This window comes from Gobius niger (assembly GCF_951799975.1).
Source record: "Gobius niger genome assembly, chromosome: 7".
Lineage (NCBI taxonomy): Eukaryota > Metazoa > Chordata > Actinopteri > Gobiiformes > Gobiidae > Gobius > Gobius niger.
The window spans coordinates 19862338-19880031 of NC_136858.1; the positions used below are offsets into that span (position 1 = coordinate 19862338).

At 41.8% G+C, this 17694-nt stretch overlaps 1 protein-coding gene across 2 annotated transcripts; it reads left to right on the plus strand.

Annotated features, from left to right (window-relative positions):
* The first annotated feature begins 5880 nt into the window (after positions 1-5880).
* On the plus strand, positions 5881-17403 carry adss2 (adenylosuccinate synthase 2). 2 transcript variants are annotated; one of them, XM_079559448.1, is made up of 13 exons: positions 5890-6195; positions 9058-9160; positions 11606-11674; positions 11744-11794; positions 11902-11968; positions 12869-12976; positions 13067-13148; positions 13216-13342; positions 14716-14870; positions 14983-15107; positions 15194-15291; positions 15406-15555; positions 16362-17403. In XM_079559448.1, exons 1-13 carry the CDS (start codon positions 6022-6024, stop codon positions 16412-16414), a joined length of 1362 nt encoding a protein of 453 aa, XP_079415574.1. In that variant the 5' UTR covers positions 5890-6021; the 3' UTR covers positions 16415-17403. The 2 variants fall into 2 exon arrangements, 1 of the variants encoding a protein (XP_079415574.1); XR_013793013.1 differs by lacking the exon at positions 16362-17403 and having other exon boundaries at positions 5881-6195; positions 15199-15291; positions 15406-15543.
* The last annotated feature ends 291 nt before the right edge of the window (positions 17404-17694 follow it).

Genomic DNA, 17694 nt, shown 5'->3' on the forward strand with positions numbered 1-17694 from the left:
ATGTAATCTCAATGCTGCTGGAATTCCTGATTTCTGCCAGCCGGTAAAATCCCTCAAGGTTCCCTCTTGGGTGGAAATACTTTTCACACAGTGGGCTGCAAATCTTTTAGAAACACTCTCCCCCCTAGACCCACATTAAGAAACTGCCCCGGTTCAGTTGAGTAAGTTTTGCGTCATTTAACATCACACTGGATTATCCCCTTTTTAAGGAATAGGTTGAGGTTTGTATAAATTCCTTTAAGACAGTTGATTTCATTCATATCAGAAGTGCAATTGATCTGACCTTCAAGTAAATTTTTATTATGGCTCAAGTTGTGATTATAATGGAATATTACAGATTATATGGATTGGTTTTTTTTTGATATAAATATGGTTTAAGACCTTTTAAATCTCAACCAAAAAATAAATAAATGCATGGGTTCTCCAGGACCATTTAACACAGATATACTGTATTACATTTTACTCCCCCAAATCCCAAACCAGGGCTGTTATTGCTTAAGTAATCGAGACAATCTAAAAGCTCCATGACGATAGGGATTGTGCAAAGTTATGATCAGCAAGGAAATTGAATGAATTGCAGATCACAAAGGTTTTTTATTTTATTCATTCATTCACCTCAGACATAGACACAGTCACAGTAGACATTGAATAAAACAAAAAAACATAAATAACTTAACAACACCAAAATCACAATAAATTTCACATAAAGATAATTCCGGACTAAGACAAGACAAGACAAAGACAAGACAAACAAACACAAAGACAAGACATACAAGACATACAAGACATACAAGTCCTTGACACATTTTTCATAAATTCCATATTATTTTTTACATTATATTTACATGATTACATAATATTTTACATCATATTTTGTATTTTACAGTGGCTCTCAAAGAATGGGCACTCCACCAGTCTTCCTTTGTTCTGTTCATCCTTATACATCCACATTTTTATCTTGTTTGGAGTGTTTATTGATTGTTTTATATTAATTTATCTTTGGATTGTTAATCTAAATTTGTATTAGTTTGGGATGGTAGTACTGGGGCAGCTGGTTTGTTGCAGGTTGCAGGTTTGATTTTAAAACCCACACCCGTCCCACTAGCGCTTCAAAGTTTGAGAACCACTGAATGAACATGATAAGACATTAATTGCATTGTGTACATTAGGAAATTCAAAATGTTAGTACACATCAGTCCCATAACATCCCATTCCACTTTTTGTCATGTGAATTTATTTTATTTTTGTTTATTGCTATAATCTTTTCGATTGTATACTGTTGATGTATTTTATTTCTTAAGTGTGCTAGACAAAGATCTGCCTTGGATTTACACTTAAAAATAACAATTTTACCAACTAGAACAATTGTGTTGATTAAGTCTGTTGGACTGTTTTCTAGTACCCCCAATACTATGTTAATGGGACAGATGTTAATTTCAATTTTGAATTCAAGTAACCAATTTTTGACCAACATCCAAAACTTAGCTACATATGGGCAAAAATAAAATAAGTGCATTAAATCTTCCTCTTCAACCTCACAGAATCTACACATGGAATTATCCACAATGTTACATATTTTTAGGTATTTTCTTGTTGCTATGATGTTATAGAATAGTTTTAATTGAAACACCTTAAAAAAGTGTTTCCATAATATAGGTATGTTAAATTCATCTTCCCATTTAGTACAGACTCTGTGAGGATAAAAGGCAGTTCCAGACATGTACAAATTAAATTTATATATGCTTTTGTTTAATTTTTTGGTTTGCCATCTATTACATTTGTTTTGCGGCATGCATACTAATTGCCTGTTTAAAAAAAAAAAAAATGTTTTCCATCTCATTGGGATTGCGGATAATAGCTGATTATACTGAAAGAGTTCAATACATTGTCCATAGTATGTACAAAATTCTGAATAGGTAAAGAAATCTCCTGATGACTTCATAAGATCATTTATAAACATAACACCATTTTGTAAACATGAGTTTACAAAAACTCAACAAAAAAAACAGAGCGCAAAGGTTAGTCGGAAGAGAGTAGCAGACTTGCAGTAACATGTTTTGCTCTCCTTGGAAATACTCAATACTATGACTGTGCTGTTTTACTGCACATTACACTTGTCTTACACCATCACAAATCCGCCAAAAACTGAATGCATTCCACAATATGGGCCATATTTGGATCCACGTTTAAATGAGTTCAATAGCTCAGTGTTTTTAGTGGTAATCTGTCTTCAGGGCTTGTTGCATAAACTGATTAAGAAGTTGTTTTTGCATTTAACTCACTCTTTTCAACCTATAATGTCTGATATTCTTATGAACCTGGGACTTTTTGAGAGTTATAGTAGAGCTATAGTCCATGGGGAGGGTGATTCTAGTGTTCCAGACCGCCTTGATTGCCACGCTTTACATATAAACAAAACAAAACATGGGAACAGAGCTCACAAGAGTTGTCAATGTGCATCTGCAGCCAACAATAGTTTGCTGCAGGAGTGCGCCCTCTGCTGGTAGGAGCAGATCCACAACGGTATTATTTGTTAATATTTTGTGTTTTACAACTATTGTTAGGGTTAGTTTAAAATCGTTAGGACTAGGGGTGGGTTATTAAGATTAGGGTTAGGTCAGGGTTATTCGGGTTAGGTTAAGATTAGGGTTAAATTAAGATTAGGGTTAAGGTTAGGTCAGGGTTGTTACGGTTAGGTCAAGATTAGGGTTAAGGTTAGGGTTGTTAGGGTTAGGTTAGGGTTGTTAGGGTTAGGTTAAGATTAAGGTTAGGCCAGGGTTGTTCTGGTTAGGTTAGGGTTGTTAGGGTTAGGATAAGAATAGGGTTAGGTTAGGGTTGTTAGGGTTAGGTTAGGGTTGTTAGGGTTAGGTTAGGTTAGGGTTGTTAGGGTTAGGTTAAGATTAAGGTTAGGCCAGGGTTGTTCTGGTTAGGTTAGGGTTGTTAGGGTTAGGTTAGGTTAGGGTTGTTAGGGTTAAGGTTAGGTTAGGGTTGTTAGGGTTAGGTTAGGTTAGGTTAGGTTAGGTTAGGTTAGGTTAGGGTTGTTAGGGTTAGGTTAAGATTAAGGTTAGGCCAGGGTTGTTCTGGTTAGGTTAGGGTTGTTAGGGTTAGGTTAAGATTAAGGTTAGGCCAGGGTTGTTCTGGTTAGGTTAGGGTTGTTAGGGTTAGGTTAAGAATAGGGTTAAGGTTAGGTTAGGGTTGTTAGGGTTAGGTTAGGTTAGGGTTGTTAGGGTTAGGTTAAGAATAGGGTTGGTAGGTTAAGATTAGGATTGTTTAGGAACAAAAATAACAAGCTCCTTCCGAAACCATCAGATTGCTAAGAGCTCTTACGCCAAACCGGATGTGCGTCAGCGTCCGCCATTGGCAAGTTGCTTCCGAATTGGTTAGTCAGTTAGGAAGTAGTTAGGAAAAGGAGCCTTGATGCTAACTATCATGGCCACTTTAGCATAGGGACCTCTGATGCTAACAAACCAGTGATTAGGAGCTATGTGCCGTCCCACAAGCCACTGCGCCAATCCAGCCCACCCCCCTCGCCCCCACCCTCGAGTGATTCATGCGCAATCACTGTTGATTGACAGGAGCACATTTAATAATAAAAACAATAATAATTAAAAATTAAGATTCTGCACAAGCCAAACTTTATAAAAGTGATAAATCCATGTTGTCGTCCCCACAGCTCAGTAACATGTCAGTGTTAAAGAGTAAACTCAGTAAACAGATTAAATGCTTTTGTTTTCATTTAGTAGAAACTTAAGCCACATGGATCATTTGCTGCTGTAGTTTTATGAAACAGCTGTTGAAATAAAATAACACTAAAGGGAAACGTATGGATCATTTGGATTTCTTTTCTCCTTAAATGTCTTTGTTTGGACACTATGTTGTTGTTGGACACTGTACAGTAGGGGGCGACCTGCACCACCAATAACTTTAAAGAAGAAGAAAAACAGCTGTTGGTGATGTCACTTCCCTTTCCCCTGTTTAAAGAGTAACTAAACACCAAATCCACTTTTTTTTGCTGATAAACGGTCTAAATGGTTGTTGAATAGAGTTAGCTACATGTCCCAGTCAATATGTTGACATTTGGTGCAAACTTGTTCAAAATCTCACTTTAGTGTCTAAAACCGCATGGTTCGCGCCCCCTACTGGTTTCACGCAGCAACTACATTTGATATTTTGTGGTTGGAGGAGAGTGTGTCCACGGCGTCCACAAAACGTCATCAGTTCTGCCTCTGTGCCTCTGTGGCCCCGCCCACACACGCCTCCGCCTCCGTCACGTAGCAACCAGGACACGCGTCGCGCACACACCGCCTGAGCTCATGAGTCAAACCAGTAGATGGCGCCCCTGCGATGCTCACACTTCGGCTGAGGTGGTGTAGAGGAATAAGTCCCTTAGAAAAGCTACCGTGCGATGCTCTCTCTCTGTTCGCAGTCACTGACAGCGAGCGAGTAGATCTTTTTTTTTTTTTAGTAAGATAGTTGCTACTAGTGATGCGCGGGTTGCAGGTTCCACTGTTGTCTTTACAGCAGGTTTTTGGCGTAAATATACGTCGGATTTTCATAAAACAAGCAGCGTTTTGCAGCTTGTGATCCAGAGAACGCTTTTGTGGAGCTCGTGTCTCCTATTTTCCACCGTATGTGCGACTGTGTGTGACTTCGGTTAGGCCGACCTCTGCTCTCTTCCTCTCTCCCTCTTGCCCAGCGCTCTTCGGAGGGAGAGAGAGAGAGAGCGCGATGACACGCCGGTGCTGTTCATACGGATAATCTGTAACGCGTAATATGTAATGGTTGCGGGTGCGGGGCGGGGCGGGTTGAAAAAAAACCCTGACCCGCATCACTAGTTGCTACATCAAGCAATCACAAGTCATGAGAGTGCACCAACTCTCCTACGAAAAAATCAACCTTGCGCACAGTGGTGACAGCGGTCACAGCAGTCTGTCAGTCCTGTCAGATCTAGGGCTTGGTCTGAGACTGTCAACAGAGCAGACCCCGCCCACACACTCACCCCCCTCGTCTCCCCCAAAGCCTCCGAGACCACCCCTTTCTCAGCACTTTTTGACTTGTGTTTGTGGGTGGGAAAAGGCTCTGCCACGCCCGTTTAGTTGCACTTTAAGGACGGACGGATTGTTCAAATGCAGCTGAAGGTCTAGTTCACTAACTGCATAGAGGTCTAACAGTTGACCCCATGAAAGGTTAAGGAGTTAGTTGCTAGTGTTAGTGCTTAGAGGCTACAATTTGATGGTTTCGGATTGAGCCTACAATTTGATGGTTTCGGACGCAGCCCGTGTCTGCAGCTTTCCCCTACTCTCTACAGCTGCACGTGTGATTGGTGAATTGACACTGCCCTCTATTGGTGAAATGGGTTTGTTGCATTGTCAATTACTCCTCCTGTACACAGAAAGGGAATTGTAGTATTTTCAAATAACCACAAGAGGGAGCTACTGGGCTAAAGACCACCTCATCAAATCATTAGGCATATGGCCGCAGGGGTCTTGCATCATCATAACGCAGCTATTTCGTTAATGTGTGGATCTCTTCAACAACATAGGCCTGTGTTTGTGCGTCTCTTCATTCCACTCCATGTTGGCTCTGCTGTGTGTCGTGACATGAAGGAGTCTGTGTATCCTTCTTCACAGATCAAAGCAGTTCTGTGTCTAACAACGGGCCACACGCACAGTGGCTACAAACCTCCGCGACACACCCCCAAAACAGTGGGCGCGTCTGCAGAGATCGTTTATGGCCAAGATGTGTCGCTCGTTTTCACACAAATGTGGCATTCTTATCGAAACTACAGAAAGCTATTCGTGTTTACGATCAAGATAAAAGAGAACGAACCGAAAATGCGAAAAACTACCACGCAACAAATCCCTTAAAGAGCGTGAGAGCAGTTTGCTGTGGCGCATGTGCAGTGTGTTCCTCATAACCCCAATGTGAGCGTCTGGGCCTGTTCCTATCTGTGGTGCAGTGGCGGTGTGAAAGGGCGCTGAAGCACAGTGGAGTGTCAGCTGCAGCCCGGGACCTGAAGACATGTCAGACAGCGGGACTCAGGAGTCGGATCATGACTGTTCTGCGAGGCGAGAGCAGTGGGCGGCTGTTGGCAACAGAGTGACCGTGGTCCTGGGGGCCCAATGGGGCGACGAAGGGAAGGGCAAGGTGGTGGATCTGCTGGCTCAAGACGCGGACATGGTGTGCAGATGTCAGGTGGGTTTCCTCCCCCCGGATGACGCTAGGTTAGCTTTGCGGACTCGTCCACAGGTAAAGGCGGCTCAAAGTGTCGCCCCGGCCAGTCTAAACCGGCCAACGTGCGTCAGTATGTCAGTTTGTGTGGAGCTAATGCCACATCGTTAGCTTAACCGCATTTGATAATGTTCTTCACCTTTGGCTAAAGTCACCTTGAATTGCTGCTAGCCCCTGCGCTCCTCAGACTCTTGTAAGTGTAATGTTTTGTGCCTCCTGTCGTGAGCACATGACAGAGAGAAGCCGCTCAAACAACCGTCCCGTGCATCTCTGCTAATGATTTATGACCATCGTCAGAGCTGTGAAGCTAACGTGTAGCACGAGCCTGCAAACGACTGCACATTTACAGTGTTCACAAAGTTACACGAAAGGATATTATGTTCTCATGAAGTTTCTGACTAAACCCCTTTAAAGCTTGCTCAACTAATTTGATACATTTTATTTTGAGTGACAACCTGTCGACAGTCTCGTGCCCGCTGTCTCTCTTGATTTCTGCTGAAATGGAAAGTAACTTGGCTGTTCAGATTTCCAACCAGACACAAAACTAACCTTGTCACTGCAACTCACTGATGTCTCTAAATCTGTTCTGGTCTTCTTGTCTGGGGCCCTCATCCTTATCATATTTGGCACACTGACAAGCCCTTAGACCAGAGAGTTTTGATAACAGAGCAATGTCACGCTGTTGACATGACACATGTCTGCTTTACCTTCAGATGTAGTTTCTAAACACAAGATTATGATCCACACTGTAATCATATGTGGACATAAGGACATTTCTAGGTTATTTCTCTGTCACATTAAAGAGGAAGTTCTCTTAACCCAGTCTCAGTGGGCCTGACTGGACTGGTCTGTGTTTCCGCTGTAGAATAAGAAGCTTTAGCCCTCTCCTCCTGAATACTTCCCCTTTTTGAAGCAAACCTGTTTGTATTGTTACTTGTAACTGTTGTTCGCTGTTTGTGTAGGTTTTCACATTCCCATGCATGTTTCATTGTGGTGGTGATTAAAATATTCTGGACTGGATTCTACTGGACTGGGTTGACTGGTTCAAACGACAAGGGCGAGAAGTGAAACTTAACGTCCATTAAGTTTTAAGGCTCATCTTAGAGATTACAGTTTGACATTATGGAGCAATAAGGCTGCACTGTAGACGTGTGCAAATCAAACTTGAAGTCTATTGCATCGTGCTTAAGTTATGAGCCTTGTTATGTGGCATAGGTAGCCTCGCAGATAACGTTGATCTTTTTATAAAAGAAGCCTTGCCAGCACTTCTGCTTGGATTCACTTACAGCACATACCTGAAGTCATGGGGTTATAGTGGGTTATAAAGCAAAGGCACAGGGCGTGACCCATCCCTGGAGATTCACAGAAGCACTTGAGTGTTCATTAGTGTGGGATATCCAGTGTCTGTGTGCATGCCAGTGGCATAAACACTACATAAGACAGACTACATAAGGGAGCACAAGGCTATTTTTATAGATAATAACCAGATTGTTATTCATTTGGAACAGATATGATTTGCTTTTGACCATTTTTGTTTCATAAATCAGTTTTGATTTTTAAAATGTTTCTAGACAAAAACAGCCTGATCCGGACATGTGTTCATTGTTGTGCATTTAGTTTCCTCAGAGACCAGTGATCCGCATTGTTCATGTGTCGGAAGAAGTAAAACTATCTCCACAACATGTTCATTCATGTACTTTTGACTTGCCGTGTCTGCCAGATTAGTCCAGTAAATGATGATAATGGCTTGGATGGGATTGTGTTACGCTTTCATGTGCTTGACAAGTTCCTCAAAGCCGTATAGTGCATTATTATTTGATTCACTCCACAACTCGATGGCTACAAAGCTGCCCCGGGGCTGACCGATGGAAATGTGGTGTCCAAAGTCACAAAAATGCTCCAACCAACCACCACCAGTCACTCATCTCCCAGTGCCCACCACATTCAAACATGGATACGGTGGACGAAGACGCACGGTGGAGGACTTGCTGCATCTCAAGAAGGTCTCCAGGTGGGGTTTGTGTGCGTTGGTTAAAGGAAGGTTCAGATGCAGAGGTCAGATCTTCCTGGGCAGTGGGAACTAAAATCTACAAACACAAAATACACACTATTAAGGTTTACATGTGCAGGCCTTTGCATGATCATAGAGTTCTCACCTCCATGTGCACCTCCTTCAGGGCTCTGCTGTTGCCAGGAATAACCTCATGGCCAAGCACATGAGGCTTTCTGCATGTACTGTTTAACTTTCAGCCTCGAGGAAGCACATCTCACCACTTGGCCCTAATACTAGTTACACAGTAAAATAGAGGCTGACCGACATAGGTTTTTCTCAGGCTGATGCTGATCTTTGTGGATTTTGATTGGCTGATACCGATATGCATGGCCGATACTTTCACGTTCAGTCGGTAACTCAGAGGGAGCTTGTTTGAAAGACAAATATCTATAGATTCCAAAACAAAAAACGGTAAGTCTCTATCTATTATAGTTCCAAAGCACAGCCAAACTGACTCCAGATACACTGGCCTGTAACAACATTAACAACGATGTCTGTAAAAGAAACGGATAAATGGGACTTAGCAGGTGTCTCTGGTCATCTGACAGTAGCCTGACTGACTCGTCCAACAGCTGACAGGAATCATCAGGTTATGAGCTGCAAGTTATTTGCGAGCTTAGCTGTGGCGTGAAAACTGCATGATGGTTTACACTGAGCCGTGTGTACATGAAGTGAGTGATACAATGCTTTTCAGCTCAGTCATAGGCACAGACACAGGATCATCAGGTCCATTAAACATGTGTTTGTTTCTTATCTGTGTCCTGTCTCTGTAGGGTGGAAACAATGCAGGTCATACCGTCGTGGTGGACTCGGTGGAGTACGACTTTCACCTTCTCCCCAGTGGCATCATCAACCCCAAGGCCACTGCATTCATTGGTGCGTGCTGCACACAACACTGTATTGTTCTTGTCTCCTGCTTTGACTGATGTGACCGCCATCGTTTTAGTCGTGACTTCTTTTAGGTTGATGATCTTGACTCGCAGCCAGACTGCAGACTTCTCCAGTGCCACTGTTCTGCAGTGACTTCATCAGCTAATGGGCTCTCTGCTTATAGCCTCAAACACCTACACACAGTAACATTATACATAAACACAATGAGTCCTATTGATACGACTCACAATAACCTGATAATGCACTCGCCTGAAGGACACTACTGTTTTATTGGCCATATGTTGCATTCATAAATATAATGTTCTTGGTTTTCTCAGAAATGTATAAAACTCCTACAAAAAGGGTCAAGACTAAAAGTGCCACGGATGTTCTTTTGGTCTCTAATATGACAGATGTTTTGAACTGGTCCATGTAATGAATCCACATGAATCATAGTTTAATATCGGTCAGCACATGTAAACTAACATTAAATTATTTTCTCTCAACAGCATAAAAAGTGGCATTATTCACACATAAATGCCAATTAAAAGCACTTTTAGCTGGAGCAGTTTTGTGAGCCCATATTCTTAACAAATAATTGGGTTCAACATTTGTGGATTATCTCGATGGGTTTATTTATTTATTTATGTTCTAAAATAAAGTGCCACTCCCATATATCAGGTCCTTCTACAACATGAACCCGACCCATATATAAATTTCATATGACATAGAAACAAGAATTAACTAAATTCAAAAGCAAATATTGGTCCAAAGTCCTCAACTAGTGACTAGAAAAACTGGATAAATCTGTTAAGAACATGTTCTTTACCCTGCAGCTCTCTGAAAATTCTCCATAGGATGGTCTCATAGGTATGCTCCCTCCTCTCTGTGTCAAAGGACGTGATTAGAGTCTAAATATTACATATACTTATTAATTATTATATATACTTCACAATATGACTTCTTCTGTCAAGTGCTGTTAAACCACCTGCTGTAAATGACAGCGTCATAAACCAGCTCCCCAAAAGCTGTCCACTTTTAAAATGACATTTCTCTATTTAAGCTAGCAACAGTAGACGCATTTGCAGCACTAATACATTGTGAAAAAGTGATAAGTCTGTCATTATAACCAATGCAGTGAAAACCAACAAATGACACTTTACGACTAAAGGAATGCTACTTCCACACTTGGGAGCCTCTGCTTTCTTCCTATGTCTTCCAGGTCAGGTCTGAAGTTATTTTAGGAACACGCTCTCTTACAGTACTTGACCTTAAGATGAAATTTGTCAAATCAATTTTAAGTTCAGATCACGCTGTAGTCTGACTAATCGTATTGGAAGAACAAATGGCCGCTTAGTTTGTTTTTATGTCATCAACTTATGACCCATTTCATTGTCAGTCTCTCACCATAGTCATTGCATATTATTATGTGTAGCCCCGCACGCATAAATGTATTTACAGTGTTTACACCAGTTTAGTGTAATGGCTTCACCTCTTTGAGTTAATGCAGCTCAATTAAAAATGTAATGGAGGCCAGCTGTCTGAGCCCCTCTGTTCTCTTTAATAGATGTAACACTGAGCCCCAAAGACTCGCGTGACACTGTGCTCCAGTAAATTAGCTGTCAACCACCGTCCAACATTTGCTCCGTTGCAACTTTGTGAGAGACAATGTTGTAACACAGTAGCAACCTAGATTTGTATGTTGGTTAGGACTCCTTTTGTCTTGTAGTAATTCAACATAATCAGAGGGTCTGTAAGAAAAAGGAAATGAATGCGATAAGATCTTTATTATTAACCCCCAAGGGCGAATTTGTGCACGTTCTATCATACATGACAGAACTTTCACATCACAACAAGAAAGTGCCACATCTACAGTGTCTCTATAACGTTTTTAAATTCTCAGTGAGGAGCATCTCCCTAGAAAATTACATACAATTGAGAAGTGCCACAGAAGTTGGATTAGCGTTGAGTCTAATGGCTCTGGGGCGCCTCCCTGAAGGCAACACTTCACAGGTCACAGGTGATTTTCCTAGCCAGGACTGTCCTCTTATATCACTTGGAATGACGGAATCTCTGCAATTCTATTTATTTTAATTGCTTCCCACACTAGTTTCTGTATGTCTGATGTATCTTTTACAGAGAGCGCTCCAAACCAGACAGCTCTTTGGGCAGTTCTCAAAGATGGAACTGTAGAACATCGTCATAATCGTAGCACTGACTCCAAACAAGCGCACGTGTCGCAAAAAGTGTATTCTTGTTTTATGCATAAAAAGTCCATGTTACTATCAAAGACCACACTGAGATGCTTGAATAAAAATATGAGATATGATCCTACATGCAGCACCGCCTCTTTTAGGGCCTAAAAGTAGGAGGTGCTGCAACATCATAATCTGTTTTATTATTTTGTTTTGCGCGAGAGTAAAGAGAAGTACTTTGTCTGTCCTTTCTAAGGTAACGGGGTAGTGATCCATCTTCCCGGATTGTTCGAAGAAGCTGAGAAGAATGAGCGTAAAGGAAAAGGTAAATGTCCTTGTTTTTTTCTTCCAATTTTTTTTTTCATTCATTGACACATTGGGTGATGCTCTGTAGGTCTACAAGGCTGGGAAGAAAGATTAGTCATCTCGGACAGAGCACATATCGGTAAGTATGACCCGGGGAAGGCTGTTTCTAATCCGCGCGAGTGTGGAGTGCGCGCTCTGCTTTCTCTGAGCTGTGTGAGCGTGCGTCCCTCTCTCCCTCCTCCACAGTGTTTGACTTCCACCAAGCGGTCGATGGCGTTCAGGAACAGCAGAGACAAGAACAAGCAGGCAAGAAGTAAGGAACCAGCCACTTAAAAATGTCTCCGGCACACTCTCATTACAGATGAGGGAGAGGAGGCTGTGTGTTTGATGTTGTTTTGAACACTATCAATCCCACACACATGAGAGCAGCCTGGTTACGGAGTCTACTCTGTCCACCAGGAAAGGGGATCATTTAAAAAGATTGATATTTGGTATTTTTTCAAGCTCAGAAGCTTCATGTTATTCCTGAGCCAGAGCTGTGGAAACTTGCACAGACTGGGGGGGAAGTGTTGTCGGTGTGTTTGTAAACCCGCTAAAGCCCAAAATAGGACTGCAGAATGAGGTGTCACGCGCTCTGCTCCAGGTTAGGGCAATGGTTGAAGCTGACTGGAGATATTTATGAGCACACCTTTTAAGTAACCTTCACTCCCAAGTCAAAATATTTATCAGTATTGTCATTGTGAAGCTTAAGTCAGGTTTGTCAGTGAGTCATCCGTGTATGTGAGGAATGCTACTCTAAGCCTCCAGAGCATTGTTGCTGTCTTTAGTTTGGCAGCGACTGTTTACGAGAGTGTGTGCGTGTGAACAGCCGTGTGTTTCACCGGGGCACAATAATGTGACAATCATTACGAGCTTTCAGCACACGGCTTTGACGGCCCACTGGATTCCCATTATCGTCAGGCATCCTATAGTGGCACAGCATGGACTCGAGCTAGTCTAAGGTCGAGACGAGTTCAGTTTGGGTAACAGTGGAGTCCAATATTGAAATAAACATGCTTTTTGTCAAGAACATTGCACATCCTGCCTTTCAGCAAAGTGCTATTTTGACTTTACAAGCCTGACTTTCAGCCTTGACCCCAAAATGTTCCGTTAAAGCACTTGGTCTGTGAAGTTAACCTTTAATTTTTCTCTCTCTTATGTTAAACCTGGTCAGCCTGGGGACGACAAAGAAGGGCATTGGTCCGGTGTATTCAGCAAAGGCAGCCCGCAGCGGCCTGAGAATCTGTGATCTTCTGCATGACTTCGACCAGTTCTCTGAAAGGTCTGCTCAGATACATGTTTATTTTCTCTAGTTTTCTAAATCAGATAACAGTATTAGATAATAACGTATGTCTCTTTACTGTCTTTGTAGGTATAAAGGATTAGCCAAGCATTACAAATCCATGTACCCGACCGTTGTGATTGATGTTGACGGAGAGCTGGCTAAACTAAAGGTAACAAATCGCTGTGTCTCTATAAAATGCTTTGTGACATTTAACACAAAGTTGTCCCTTGGTTTAGAACTGTATGGAACGCATCAAGCCCATGGTCAGAGATGGCGTCCACTTCATGCACGAAGCTCTCCATGGTCCTCCTAAAAAGATCCTGGTAGAGGGCGCCAATGCAGCACTGCTCGATATTGACTTTGGTTGGTACTACATCTTCACCATTATAGGCCTGTATTTGTACAATAATGCTGAAAGGTGTTGAAAGTGCCTGTGCCACTCTTTAGAGAACCCCTCCTGGACTCGGGAACTGTAAGTGTCAACGTGCTAAAATGTTCTGGAATCTGAGTTTGAAGTTCACTCTCACTGTAAAAGGTCTCCTCACTTTGCATGAGCACAGACACAGGCCTCTGCAGATGATCAACATCAGACGTTAGTCTGGTCATCTGTAGTTGTAGCACATCCTCTGTTCAGTCCAGTCAGTGACCTGTAAGTGGATTTTATTCTAAATACCCCAGGCTACCAAATTTATGGTAAATACTGTATATAGTTGTGATTCGATATATCTTGCAGCCCTACAAACCAATCAAGGTTTTGACAACTGCAATAACCGATCTTCAAGATGCTGAGTTTGTTTCTTTTTTGTCTTCTCTCTCTGGTATTTGAGTGATAGATGTTCACCAATAAGAATTGTCTAGCGCTGCGATCTCAGGTTCAGCTGCAACAGGCAAAAGGTCTGAGATTCCATAAAGCAACGTCTAAAGTGTTACAGATGTTATGTGATTCCATCCCGGACTTACTTTAGTCACATGGCTGTCTCCCAGAGGTACGGGGAAAGCTGGAAGCTGAACACCTCCAGAAGAGGGCGCTGTCCACCTAAAACCAAATATTTTTGAAAGTAGATTATCATGTATAGTTCTAATGTGCGGCAATTTGAGCAAAAATCTGTTGTTTGACTGTCATAATTTTAGCAGTTTTTGTATTTGACTATCAGATATAAAAATCACAACTGGAAACACAATCTCAATATTTGTCTGAAATATTGCAATTGGGTTCTTTGTCAAGATCGTGCAGCCCTAATGGTTTGTGAGAAGGGTTTAAAAACTCCCATCAGAAACCAAAATCCATCACTGAGCATTCTGCCCTTTGACTTCTGCATACACAGTGAAAACCTGTTTGACCTGCTGTAGCTGAAGGTTGTTCTAACAGGCTGACATACAGATAAATGTGTTGGCTAGGTCACACTTTTGCATGTTTGTCCACGTAAAACACTTAAGAAACCTTTTCATTAAGTAAAAATAAGCAAACACTGGCTTGTGTGCAGCTTGGAATGTAAATGGTTCAATAGCTCTCTGCCCCTAAACAGAAAGGGCGGAGAGCTATTGAATCTGTGCAGATAGTAGTGACTATGGGACTTAATCAGACTCCAGTTAGACACTCAGATGTTATTTCAATTTAAAAAAAGAGTTCATGAATTAGGTTTCCTTGTAATGTCAAGACTGTAAAGGAATGTGTCTCTAGCTTCTGCAGAAATGTAGAAAGGCTGCTCTAACTTCATGAGTTTTCCTTTTTACAGGGACGTATCCTTTTGTGACCTCCTCAAACTGCACAGTGGGAGGGGTTTGCACTGGCCTCGGGATGCCGCCTCAGAACGTTGGGGAGGTGTATGGAGTCGTAAAGGCCTACACCACCCGAGTGGGCATCGGAGCCTTCCCCGCAGAGCAGAGCAATGTGAGTGTGCGCGCTAACACGCCAAACCCACAATTCTGAAAAGGTTTATCTTTATATCTATGGATAAATAAGAAGTGACACACATAAAGTTGTCCTGTCTTATATTTGTTAGGAGATTGGCGAGCTGCTCCAAACGAGAGGGAAGGAAGTGGGCGTGACCACTGGCAGAAAGCGCCGGTGTGGTTGGCTGGATCTTGTGCTTGTTAAATACGCTCACATGATCAATGGCTTCACAGCGTAAGTTGAAATATAAACATCCTGCTACTTCATCACATTACTATTACACCATATAGATTTATTAATTTAGTCTTCTTTGCTCTCAGTATAGCTCTGACAAAACTAGACATTTTGGATGTTTTACCTGAAATTAAAGTGGGGGTAGCGTACAACCTGGACAACCAGCCCATACCTCACTTCCCAGGTGAGTCGCGGTACAATCCCAAGGCCAGAATGTAAAGTGTGCCTTTTTAAACAAAGGGTTTCAGTTAATTAATATTCTTTTAGTCAATCTTGAGCTGTGTGTTTCTGTGTGCAGCCAATCAGGAGGTGCTGCAGCGCGTGGAGGTGCAGTACGACACGCTGCCTGGCTGGAACAGCGACACATCAGCCACTCGGCACTTTGAGGATCTGCCTGAAAACGCCCAGAAATATGTCCTCTACATCCAGGAGCATCTGGGAGTGCCTGGTACTGCACTTTGTACACACAAGCCTGAAGGCCAGAAACGTCTGTTTCAGCATTTGACAATGTCAAAAACTTCTATGTATATATAATCATAAACACAATGGTGTTTTGTTTCATGTTTCGGTAATCCAGCACATTTTTGGGGCGACAGTGGCTCAGATGGTAGAGGGGGTTATCCAATAATTGGACGGGTTTGAATCCTGCCTCCCGGAGATACAGATTGGCATGTCCTTAGGCAAGAGTCTTCACCCTCCGCTTCTATAAATGGTTGGTGGTGGTTGGAGGGGCTGATGGCGCAGATTGGCAGCCTCGCTTCTGCCTGTCTACCCCGGGGCAGTTGTGGCTACAGCTGTAGCTTACCTCCACTGATTATGGAGTGAATAAATAGTGACTGAAGCGCTTTGTAAGCCATTGTTATTATTTAGACCATCGCTCTTCTCTACCATCAAAACACGAGCTCTCTGATATGGGGGGTATGCACTTAGCATTCCACCATGGCCACAGAGTCACACGAGTGGCAGATCTGCATGGTTCTTTGATTTCACACTTAATAGGGAATTTTTGGGGTTCTATTTATAATGAAACAAACACATGAATCCACAAATCTTCTCAGTTTTTAAAGTCCAGCCCCTTGAAAAATCTACTCTGTACTCTCTGTTATTTCTTCTTCTAAATTCCCATTTTCCTAGAGGCATTTTCTCTGCTCAGAATGATGTCCAAAGTACTTTGACAAACCACAATAAAGTGCACCCTAACCCTTTCTATCATGGTGAGATCCAGTTTGTAACATTTCTATTTGTTTTTCTCAGTGAAATGGATCGGAGTGGGCAAGTCCCGGGAGTCCATGATCCAGCTCTTCTAAACAAAGAGGGGAGCCCCTAGCGCTCCTCGAGGTTCACACAGCCTGACTACCTGTCTCCACTGTCTGACGGAGAAGTGAGTGTCCCATCAGGCTCTTCGTGCTTCACCACTGTACCTACAGACTGTCCGGAGTCACAGCGGGCCGTTCAGAGTGACAGTCCCCGCAGTGTCGTGTGAGGATTGAGTAATGACATGCAGACATGGGATACTGTCCCAAATGGACTGTCTAGATATTTATGTATTTTCTTGATCTATGCTGTTATAAAATCACCGTGCCAGTCTGTTGTTAAAATGATTTGAGATTTTGAAGTCTGTTATTTTTACCAATAACAAATCTTTTATCAAATGTTTTTAATCCAAAGCCAAATTTCTCTTTTACATAAAAACAACTTTCATTTATATGTCTAAAACATGTCTATATAAACTCAGCAGGTTTCTAAAAATGTCTAAAAGGTTGAACTTGGTACATGCTCACTATGTTCTGGAAAAGGGATCTTTATTTTCAACCGTTTGTCAATTTGCCGTCACTTTTATGGTAACTGGGAGCTCTTGCCTTGTAATTCTACCAAAAATATATTTATTGTAGCTAGATTTTTTTTTTTTCTAAGTTTAAGGTGGTGGTTGGTTTTAATCCTTTTGCACTGAGATAACTCTGAATGTATTTAATCTGTTGCCCACTACTATCTTTGTATAAAACCATTTACTCATCAAATTATTAACTTTGATCTGTTGTTTTCAATACAACACAAAGATAATATTGTATAAAAATATTCATGTGAACAGCACTGTTTCCAACTATGTTATTACATACTTGTGAACTTACTCAGCTTTTTTCTCTCTAAATCTCCAGAGCATTAACTAGTACAGTGTAAGTATATAATCCTGCTATTTATGGTTGTGAGCCAATATGTACGGAGGACAACTTTATCTTTTTTGCGGGGCGAGAGTGTCTTATTAATAAGAGCTGCATACTAATTCCACATTGCCATCTTTAAACCATTCACTTGCCTGCAAACAATGGACCTTTCATCTGTCACACTGGTCAAGTCTCTTCAAAATGAGACATTAGAAAAACACTGAACAGGTGGGTAGTAGCTACGCACTTACAGTACTTGAGTAACTTTTTCAAGAAATTACTTAAGAGTAGTTATATCTTTCAGTACTTTTTACTTCTACTTGAGTAATATTGTAATGAAGAATCTTTACTCTTACTTGAATAAAGTATAATACTTGCGCCACTGAGTAAATTTTAAAATGCAAAAGCTTCAAGTTGACCGAAAA

Excerpts from the sequence above, each read along its gene's own strand:
- adss2 (XM_079559448.1), top strand. The coding sequence starts at position 6,022 with ATGTCAGACAGCGGGACTCAGGAGTCGGATCATGACTGTTCTGCGAGG. Across the intron at positions 11,675-11,743 it reads GAATGAGCGTAAAGGAAAAG|GTCTACAAGGCTGGGAAGAA; the intron begins GTAAATGTCCTT and ends GATGCTCTGTAG. Across the intron at positions 14,871-14,982 it reads TCCCCGCAGAGCAGAGCAAT|GAGATTGGCGAGCTGCTCCA; the intron begins GTGAGTGTGCGC and ends TATATTTGTTAG.